General features: G+C 39.3%; 1 protein-coding gene across 3 annotated transcripts in view; it reads right to left on the reverse strand.

Annotated features, from left to right (window-relative positions):
- Positions 1-4,490: 4,490 nt before the first annotated feature.
- Positions 4,491-10,440, reverse strand: part of limk1a (LIM domain kinase 1a) — a 49,531-nt gene continuing 43,581 nt past the window's right edge. For all 3 annotated transcript variants that reach the window (XM_020600186.1, XM_020600187.1, XM_020600188.1), the window contains 6 exons: positions 10,078-10,137; positions 9,572-9,637; positions 9,001-9,169; positions 8,811-8,866; positions 8,083-8,240; positions 4,491-7,745 (listed from right to left, as the gene is read on the reverse strand). In XM_020600186.1, the coding sequence (XP_020455842.1) occupies positions 7,571-7,745; positions 8,083-8,240; positions 8,811-8,866; positions 9,001-9,169; positions 9,572-9,637; positions 10,078-10,137 (684 nt within the window). In that variant the 3' untranslated portion in view covers positions 4,491-7,570. The remainder of the gene's footprint in view (positions 7,746-8,082; positions 8,241-8,810; positions 8,867-9,000; positions 9,170-9,571; positions 9,638-10,077; positions 10,138-10,440) is intronic.

The following is a 10,440-nucleotide window of genomic DNA, read 5'->3' on the forward strand; positions in this document are numbered from 1 at the left end:
TATATTTTTTTTTGTACTATATTGCTGCATCCGCGCTGTTTAAAGTGCCTTAGATTTTGTGTTATTTATTTATCTACTTTATATTTCATTTGGATTTTGTGGCATTCATGTGGACGGCAAAGTAAGAATTTCATTGTACAGGGAAACACGTTTCCTAACTGTGTATATGACAAAATAAACACTTTGAACTTGAACTTTGAAAAGTTAACTTCCTGTGCTGTGCTATAACAGCAAATGTGGTGACTTGTTCATTTTCCTCGTGGTTCCTCTCTTGGCCTTCATGTAGAGGCCCTCCACCAGTGACGCTGTCTGCGCACCCGCAGACAGTGGTGAGGATGGTGGTACCTCTACACAAGGCTTTCCCTGAGGAATGTTAGCCACTCCTGGCTGTCACCCATCCTTACCACTCACTTTAAAACTGGGCTGTTTTTAAGCGAGTCTGGCCTGACATCAGGGAAGGGTGTTGCCTTCTGTAGAAAAGGAACATGGTGCTTTATTTGTTAAAGCTACTCTACCTCATTTCTTTTCAGCGGTTAGCCGCTGATAACTACTCTTTGCCCCTCCCATCATGTCCTGTTTCCTAGCTATGACATAAAATACAGATGCCTGGTTGGACAAACTGTCCTAATGCAGTCTCCAGTTTGAAGCTTGCAAACATGTTAGATTTAGATGCCAACACATCCAGAAGGAAGAACGCCACATCTGAATCAAATCTGAGTCTTTTGGCTGCTTCTAACACTCTCCATCACAAAAAAATAAACTGATGTTAACCCTGGTTTTTGCTCTTTCTTTGTCCCAGTCTCTCTGTGCAAAAGAACACGACTTTTTCTGTCTGGGAGGCACTGTTTCAGACATTTAGCTGCAGAGAGCTCCTCCACGCCTGGCTATTTGAAATGACTACTCGCAGTTCAAGAAAAACGCTTATCATAACCTTTGCTAGGTGGCAGACGGGGCTCATTTACAGATCTTATTATGACAGGGTAGAGAAACTGGAATAACAGAAGAGCTGTAGGCAGCAGAGTGTCGTGGAGGAGGGGCAGAATAGCTAAGAGACACTACGTCCTGTATGTCCTGTCTTTGCTGTATCATTTGATTTATGTGTGTAAAACCATAATTAAACCTATATTTATAAAGCAGGCCTTGTTCCATCTACAGCTCACAAGTCAGTTCATCTTAATATAGAAGGCAGGGTTTTAAATCCCCTCCAGTTAAGTGTCAACAGTTCTGAAAATATCAGTAAAGATACTTAGAAAAGATTTTCCAGTGAGATAAAAATGTCTTAAGTAATGCACACACACAAAAGTCAGCATGGAAAAACTAACATTTGAATTTATCACCCAGATGTTAAATTTGAAGTGCATCCACAAAAAATGAACTGGCAGAGATGGTGAAGGTAAATCATTGGGCATACTCTTTCATTTTCTGAATAAGAAAAGACAACAGAACTAGTCATAAAAGAAAACCTCTGAAGCACGCAACAAGGGTTTAAAAAAGAGAAAAAAAGGTATGTTTCTCGTGGTAATGTTAAGGGTTACTTTCATGGGTTGTGTAAACAAATTCAGGAATATATAATGTTATATTTAGACCTCTCCGTGCACTTTAGTCGTATCAATACAACACCAGAGAGTGAGTGAAAGTTAGCATTTGGACACAGAAATTGAGAAGTTAAAACCTTCTACCACTGGTTTTTGAGCCTTGAAATTAACTCTCAGCTCATATGGAAATTCTGCACTCTATCTGTGGACAGTTTCAGCGAGTCAGAGGTTAAACCTCCAACCATGAATCTAGAGTTTCTGAAAAGAAACTACTTTCTTTACACAGATCAAGAGTTACAATTACTGGTGCATTTAATGCATCACATTTAATGCTGCAGCTGGTAAAGGTGGAGCTCATGTTAACCATTTTATAAGCTTATAATCTGAATTAATGGCCAACTTGTGTTTCCCACCAAGCATCACTAAAGTCTTATGATCATAGGGGCACTGGATTTTGATTTATTAATCTGCTTCTGAAAAGTAACTAAAGTTATCAAATACATGTAGTGAAGTAAAAAGTACATTTGCCACTGAAACGTAGTGAGTCAAGAATGAAGTAGCAGAAAACGGAAATACTCAAGTAAAGTAGAGTAGCACTACTTGGGAAAATGAACTTGGTTACTTTCCAACTGGTTCAGTGCATCTTTATAATAAATAGCTTTAGGGAAAGTATTTTGGGGATCGTTATCTAAAACAAGCTGTGCACTTGTTTAAACACATAATTACTTAATTTTCTAAACAAATATATAAATATCTAGTTTTTTTAAATACCAGATTTTCGTACATATTAAGTAGAGCTGCAAACGATTAATCGGTTAGCAGGTGAAATGATTCGGATAAACCAAAAAGTGAAAATCTCTCACTGACTTTTAGGCTACATTTAAAAACACTTCTTAGTGAGCCAGAACTGCTGTGGAGTAAACTGTGGAGTAAACTGTGGAGTCTTTGCGGGCTTCCATACAGAGCTCAGCACGTCCTCCCTCCTCTCAGATAATCGGTGCAACCCAGCTATATCTTCATGGTCCAGAAATAGTTTGGTGCGGCGAGGCTCGGTACCACTCTTGCATAACTGTACAATTACAGTGCGCTGCTGCTGTGTCCCACAAAAACTCCGGCTTTTAAGGGATTATCGTTTAGGAGAACGAAATGTACCGTCTGCCCCACTGACGTACAGCGTCTCTTCACCCATCATAAAATCTGTATTCTCACCTTCGGTTCCCAAAAATGGACAAAACGTGACTTGCAGCCAAACATAATGTTTTAAAGGTGCACGCTACAGCCCAGCACGCCGTCAATACATACAAACACGCCTTGAGGTTTAATGGTGGGTAAGTCTGGGCAAAAGATAATTTAAGACAGTAAGGGAGCATCACCTGACTATCACAACACCACACATGCAGCGTGAGATGTGATAATTCTACAGTACTCACCGTGGTTGAACATTGCGGAGCGGAACCGGTTGCTGCTGGACGAATTTTCCATCTCTCAAAGTTTCACTTAGCACCAAGAGCTGCGACCTCCTCCTTCACCGTCTTGTTCTTTTTCTCCTGCGGTATTTCCTTAATTTCCTCTCTCAACGTGGACAAACCAGCGTAGAACTGACAGTCTTGTGTGTTGTGTTTGGCCGGACAAACCCGTCCCTCCTGTATGTGGGGTGTGTGGGTGAGTGTTTGGCCGCAGCAGCAACGACGACGATCACCCGCCGCCCGCCTGCCTGCCAGGCCGGTGACGTCATAAATCACCAGCAGCTGCACAGACGAGCTGGAATGAAAACAATCGCACGTGGATACGATGGGAGAAGGGTCACGTGCACAAAGCTAGTAACAGCGATAGGCAGCGTGAGAGGGACAGTACACAAAAAAAAAAACAATAGAGTTGTATTTCAGTGTTCTAGGAATACTACGGAATGTAACTAATTGTACTTTACCTGAGTATTTTCCGATTCATGACACTCTCACTACATTTCAGAGGGAAATATTGAGCTTTTTACTCCATAACATTCATCTGACTTGTTATATATGTATTTGGTCTTTGTATTTGAGTTTATTCTTTGCATTCAGCTTTATACTCCATTACATTTCAGGAAAAATATTGTACTTTTTGCTCTACTACACTTATTTGACATTTCTACGTACTTTACAAATACATATTTTAGGATAGAAAACATTTGAAGCACTTCTAAAAAGTGATGTTTATACCTTACAGAAACCACAAATAGGCTAACAGCTGAAATGGTTTGTCATTGACAGAAATAATTTGGAAACAATTTTGACAGTACTGATTCTACCATTTATTTGTTTTGCTTTGTATACAACTGTCCTGATTTTTCATTTAACATGCACCACTTTGTTTTGTTTATCTAGTATCTTTAATGTTGTGTCATTATGGTTATGTTTTCAATTGTGACCTGTAACCTGTCAAGAAACTGAAAGTGAAAACTTTAAATATTGTAAAATATTGTACATAAACCCTTACAAATAAAATAAACATTTGCACACACACACACACATATCTAGTCATTTTGCTTACACAGTTAACAGCAATCAAATAACAAAATAATTATATTAATATAGGCAATTTGTAATTGTACTTTTTACATTGTAATAATTGTGCTTTATAATTTAGTAAAGAAATTCTCTGGATACCACTAGTATTATACAGTATATGTAATACTAAAAAGACTGACAGTGGTGCACTGTATACACATAAGGTTGGGAAATGACCAGCTCATTAATTATACTTTATGAAATTCTTACTTTTTGTCACTAGGAAAATAAAGAGCAGAGACAGACAGTGACATCTGGTGGTAAATTTGTAAATATATTTCTAACAGGTTCATTCATTCATTCATTCATTTTCTACCGCTTAGTCCCTGTTGTAGCCTTTTTTGGCACTTTTTGTCATTCACAATGACGAATAATCACTTTGAGTCTCATGTTTGTTTTAGGAGCAAGTTTTATTTTTAGCTGTGACTAAAGGAAAAAAAAAAAGTCTAAATGTCCATGTTCAGGATTAAAGTGCAGAATTGTTTTCACAGCTTGTGTAAAAAATTAAATAGGACAAAAAGGAAATATTAAAATATCAAAACTGACAATGGGAGATATAAATATGATACAGAACAAGATGAAACCTCATACAACATAGTATCAGCAACGATATTCAATCCACTTGAATCAGGCTTGCACTTACGATACATAAAAATAAAATCAGTTCACGTTTTTCGAGTCGTTGGCAAGGCTAGCTTACAACAAAGGCACAGCATTGTTCAGAGGTAACGATCCTTTGCAAAGAAGTGATGCGGACACATTCTCAGTGACACCCAACACGTCCTCACAGACACGTCTAACATGCTTGACATGGCTCAGACAGGACTGGAGAAAGAAACATGGCAAAGCCACTCGTGTACAGTACATGCCCACGGACAAACACATCAACCAGGAGAGGCTTGTTTCACAGAAGCGCATTTTGTATCATCAGACTGAAGGTTACATGCTCTTTGAGTCTGTTACTGTTGAGGAGCACTACTTTACTATTAATGAATTAACTGATTTGTGAAGCTCCAGAAAATTACGGACCTGAGCCAAAAGAGTATGATGAGGAGGTGAGCGGTGAGACATACTAGTTTAAGTGCTCTATTATCAGAAAGACCGGCAGCAGTTGGAGCCTCTGTGGGCATCAAGGATGAAACCAAGCAGTCAGAAACAACATATACATCTTTCACAAAGGACCAGTCTGTAGGCAGCAGCCAGAGCTGGGACTTCTCATCCTCTTGGTAGCAAAGACTGGACAACGTTGTCTCTTAGGAATTATTCAACTACAACAAATCAAGGAACTTTAAGAATTTAGGAGACTTTTGCTTGAAAATGAAACTCTAGTCAATATTGTTACATACAATAAGATCACAGAGGGAACAAACAGGCTTCTGCAAAGGCTGTATGTAGAAGTTGAACCATGCACAAAACTACATCAAGATAATCAGAAAGGTCACTCATTGTTACACGGCCCAGTCTGCTCTCAGGAGGATCAGCTTCCCAGATTGAAAGGCTCTATCAGTGTCTTGCATTCATCGATCAACCTGAACTGACATAAGTTCCTTATCACAAGTAGCTCAAGAGAGGAAATTAACAAACACTGCTTCAAACAGCCGTTTGGTAATATAGTGCAAAGTAAAGTATTCAAATCTATACAAAAAGATTTAAGCAGCTATAAAAATCAGATGTTGTGGGGTTTTTTTTTTCCTCATTCCCATTTTAGCCTGGCTTTCTCTGGTGACTTCTTTGTCTTGATTTCTTATTTAAAATCACAATATTTCGAGACAAAATAGAAGCTGAACAGGCCTAGCTAGTATACCATGCAGCTTGTGAGAAGAACAGAAGGAAATCAAAAAAAGAACTGGAGCCAGAAATCTTTTGTTAGAAGGTGCTTGAGAAAATTCAGACAGTGGAGATTATTTTTGATGAGTGCGAGTATGTATGCAATGCACGCAAACATATGTTATGACAAACATGTATATACAGTGATATTTACAGCTTGATTTACAGGTAAACAAACAGTGGGTCATCCACAGGAGGTATATGGACAGACAGGTGACATGATGAGTACCTGGTGATATTATTCCCACACCTGAACTATTATACAGTACATGAGATGAGTGTGAATAATTTGATTGATTGCCTTCGAAATTCTCATATCACATATAATTTCGAGTTGATCACAATATGTAGATTGAGTTCAGCAACTTTAAAAGGGGAACTGACCCTTTAAAACAATTTGATTAGATTAGATAGTCCAGTATTTTGATTACTTTTACTCCAGCACATGTGTACAAGCAACTCCAAAAAGACCACTCAAATGTTAAGACGTACTTTTTGGATGGAGGGAAATGATCGAATGTAACATTTACTGAGTTTAAACTGAGTGTTGGAGATGTTTATGGTGACAAGATTCCTCATATCTCAAATGCTAAAAGTCCCTAACCTGCCACAGTGCTGACAATGTACAAAATATTAGCACAAAAAAAAAAAAAAAAAAAACCTTCAGCTGTGCCCTGTAACCGCAGTCAGACTGCTACTCTCCTTAATTTCAACTAGTCAGCCAATAAAAATATGGCAATGTAGCATACGTATATAAAATATGTCTGTACATTTACACTATTTAAAACATTTACAATGTCGCCTGTACACTGGTACAGGTATGTGTTTGAATGTATAAGATACCACGTCAATATGAACAAGGAACACTAACAGCTCTTCAAATTTGGAGACAATGTACCATATTTATGCTAAAGAGGTGTACCTCAATGTTAAGTCAGTGCTACACAATATATGAAGGAGAGGGGCAGCGGCACAGACACATCACCTCCCTCTGACCCCAGAGGGCCTGGCAGCATTATTTACAGCCATGCACTCTTTAGTGAGCTATTTAAAGCTTGGAAGGTTTTGTTTGACTTGCACAAGTGGACAGCAAGTTGATCTCAGTCTTTGCATCTTAAGCGGCAGACGGTCATTTTTCATAACTTCAGTTGTGAGATCCAAAAAATCAAAATCAACAACAGAAAACATCTGCGAACACATACTGCACAATGTACTCTGTAGAGGCTGAAGGTTTGCTTTACTGTATGCCTTGTTTGTTGGACTACTTTATCCATGTGAATATACATACTACAGTAGGTAGGTACACTAAGCATTCTTGACTGGTAGGACCACTCATGTTAAATCTGCACGAGCTGAATCATGATTTTAAAGTTAGGGTTGAATGCATATGACATGTTCCAGTTTAGCTGCAGGTGCAGCAGAATCAAGTTATCACACTTAATGTCTTGATTTGGATTTGAATGTGTGCATCTTGCACAAGTGGCTTTTTCATATCCACATTTCACCCCTGAGTCTGTTCATTAAGCCTGAACCAACCTGAGCCCGCTGCATCTGTTTCAAACATGGAGGGGTATTCACACAACTCCTCCAGCCACTGCATCACCCTAAGGCGGTCACTACCATTGTGGGGATAACTTAGATTTCCCACTTCTCCTGCAGTGTTTAGTCCTGCTCTAGCTGTTCAGGATGGGTGTGCAGACCGTTTTCAGGGCGGGTGATGCTGTGGTTCTCCCAAAAGGCTTTGTGCAGCTGGTCCAGTTCAGACACCAGGGGCAGACTGATGTCCAAGTGCATCTTCAGGTTCTCCAGCCACTCTTCCAGTTTGGAGAAAGCAGGGCTAAAAATGACATATATGGATTTTTCATTAATATACCTTTTTCTAGGTTTTTTGACATAATTAATGGGACAGTTCACTTGGAAACAATAAAACCTCTTAACCAAAATTCAAACCATCTTGTCATGGCTACTGCCACCATGAAGGCATTAAAAAAAAATCAATTTTAAAAAATGTGATAACCACAAACTAATGCCACCTAGCATACTATAATGGGTTGAGCTACAGCAAGCAGATGCAAGAAACCCAGTAAAACTCAGTAAATTAAAATGAATTTTTATGCTGGGTGAACTGTCCCTTTAGGCAACATTACAGTGTGAATTTGTTGTAGACGTCTGACCGTTTGTCTGCATCAAGATCACAGCACACAGCAGCCATGGGGAAGAAGGCAGCGGGACAATCTGGAGGACAGTAGTGCTCCAAGAAACCAGACACATTCAGCCCAAAGTCTGTTGCCCTGGGGAGGTAGTCTGGGTCTGCGTTCACTCTGCCAATTATCTGGAGGGAGCAGAAAAACCAAAGACACAGCAAGCAGAGTTAAAGATGGAAGTGTGAGACGCCCCTGTCAGAGCAAAGGGAATCTTCCTGATCTGCTGAAAACCAGTAAACCCTCCAAACCGAAGCCTGCCTGTCGGAAGCCACATGAAGGCAGCGTTTTGTTTTCTGCTCTCTCTAATCCCTGCACTTTTTTGGGCTAATGGCGTCCATCTGGGGAAGTCGTATTCTGGGGTTTCTGAGTGAAACTGTTGAGTCCAAATTATGTGGATGGTGTGTGGCCAGGCTCTAGATTTTCTTTTGGAAAGTAAATTTCTTTTATTTATCAGGGCTCTGGAAAGCCCCTCCAGTAAAATCTTTTCCCCATGAAAATGAAAAGGATACTGTATTTTACAAACATTAGCAGAACTTCAAAGTTTGACAAATAAGAACTTATCCATTTGGCAAATCTGGTAAATTAATACAGTGAAGTTATTTGAGAAATCCTTTTAATTTTACTAATCAAACAATAACTTCTATGAACTCCTAGCTGTCTGACTAGCCTTTTTGATTACAGAGTGGAGAGTTCCATACCTCACAAAGCATGATACCAAAGGAAAAGATATCAACTCTCTCATCGTAGCTCTTCCCTGGGAAACAAAAAAGACAAAACTAGGATGTCAAGAAGATGTGAACAGATGTAAGTGAATACATTTCTATTACATTATTATAAAGCAAAAACAAATAAGTAAAGCAAGCACACAACTGTCCCTGTAGCTCATACCATGGATCATCTCAGGAGCCATCCAGTAGGGGTTTCCCACCACAGTGTACCTCTTCCTGCGGTCAGGCCTCTTCAGACCTGACAGTTTACCCTGTGACAACTTCTCCTCATGCTGGTCGTCCACCATGAGCCGAGCCAGCCCGAAGTCCGCCACCACCACTGTGTTATTCTGCATGAAGAAGATTAAACATTACATAAAATGCTGCAATCATACATTCTGCCTGTTACTACAAGAAAGAGATAAAGGAGGAGAAAGCTTTGTGATAAGTGTTCAAGCAGTTTTAAGCTCATTTAGAAGGTTTGGAATTCAACTCCAGGCCTTTAATATAGTGTAGAAGAACTTCAGATCCGAGCTCTACAATACAAACCTTTTGTTTTCTTGTCAGACATGTACAATGCTCTTTTTGTTTGAGTAGGACAAGCTAGAAGCTTCCACTCTGTTATTTGGGTGTTTTTGTGTTTTTTTAAGTGTCCCAGCAAATGGCAGTGCACTATGTTAAATCCTCCAAGAAAACATGATGTATATGCACAGGTTTATCTACACACACACATACAACACACATTTTCTTACCTCTCGGACTAGACAGTTGTGTGAGTTCAGGTCCCGGTGGATTATGTTCATGGAATGCAGATATGACTAAAAGGCAAAAAGAAAGGTGGGAATAATAACAAATAAGCAGAAAAAATAGAAGATTTTAGTGGTACTATAAAACCCAAAACAAGTGGAACAATCCAGGCTTGTTTCAAGTAGTTGGTGCTATAAATACAATGACCCATTCATGCAAAACAGTCATCACTGTATTCATATGATGGGAAAATATTAAGAACCCATGTTCTAATCCTAAAGGAATTCTCACTCCACAGAGTGGGATGAAAGAGAGCGTGCACATTATTATCAGAAGTGTTGTAGCTCACTAATATGACCACTAAAGGGAGACAGCAGCAAAGTTAACGAGAGATGATGTGCCTTCCTTTACTGCTGTATTCATCAAGACCTTTCATTTCTTTGGTACAAAACTAGTATTTTAGCACCTTAAACTACTATAATTGTATACATTTTTCTCTCTTTGGACTCACCATCCCAGCAGCTATGTCCTTGGCAAAACTGACTCGCTGGTTCCAGGGATAGTTGCTGTCCTGTGAGCAAAAATCACAATCAAATGTCTTAGTACAACTAGAATTACTGCTTTGCAGTTGGATGCCTCCACCAACCAGTCAAGTTCAAGACAATGAGACGGACATGAGTTCACTGTGACCTCGTCCTTTGATCACCAAAATCGACTCAGTTCATTCATAAATCCAGGTGTACATTTGTGCCAAATTTGAAGACATTGTTCACAAAAATGAGACGGATGTGAAGTTACTGAGACCTTGACCTTTGACCACCAAGTCAAAGTGGATGTTTGTGCCAACTTAGAAGAAATTCCCTCAAGGCATTCC

Source organism: Monopterus albus, unplaced genomic scaffold (assembly GCF_001952655.1).
Source record: "Monopterus albus unplaced genomic scaffold, M_albus_1.0 scaffold45.1, whole genome shotgun sequence".
Classification (NCBI taxonomy): domain Eukaryota; kingdom Metazoa; phylum Chordata; class Actinopteri; order Synbranchiformes; family Synbranchidae; genus Monopterus; species Monopterus albus.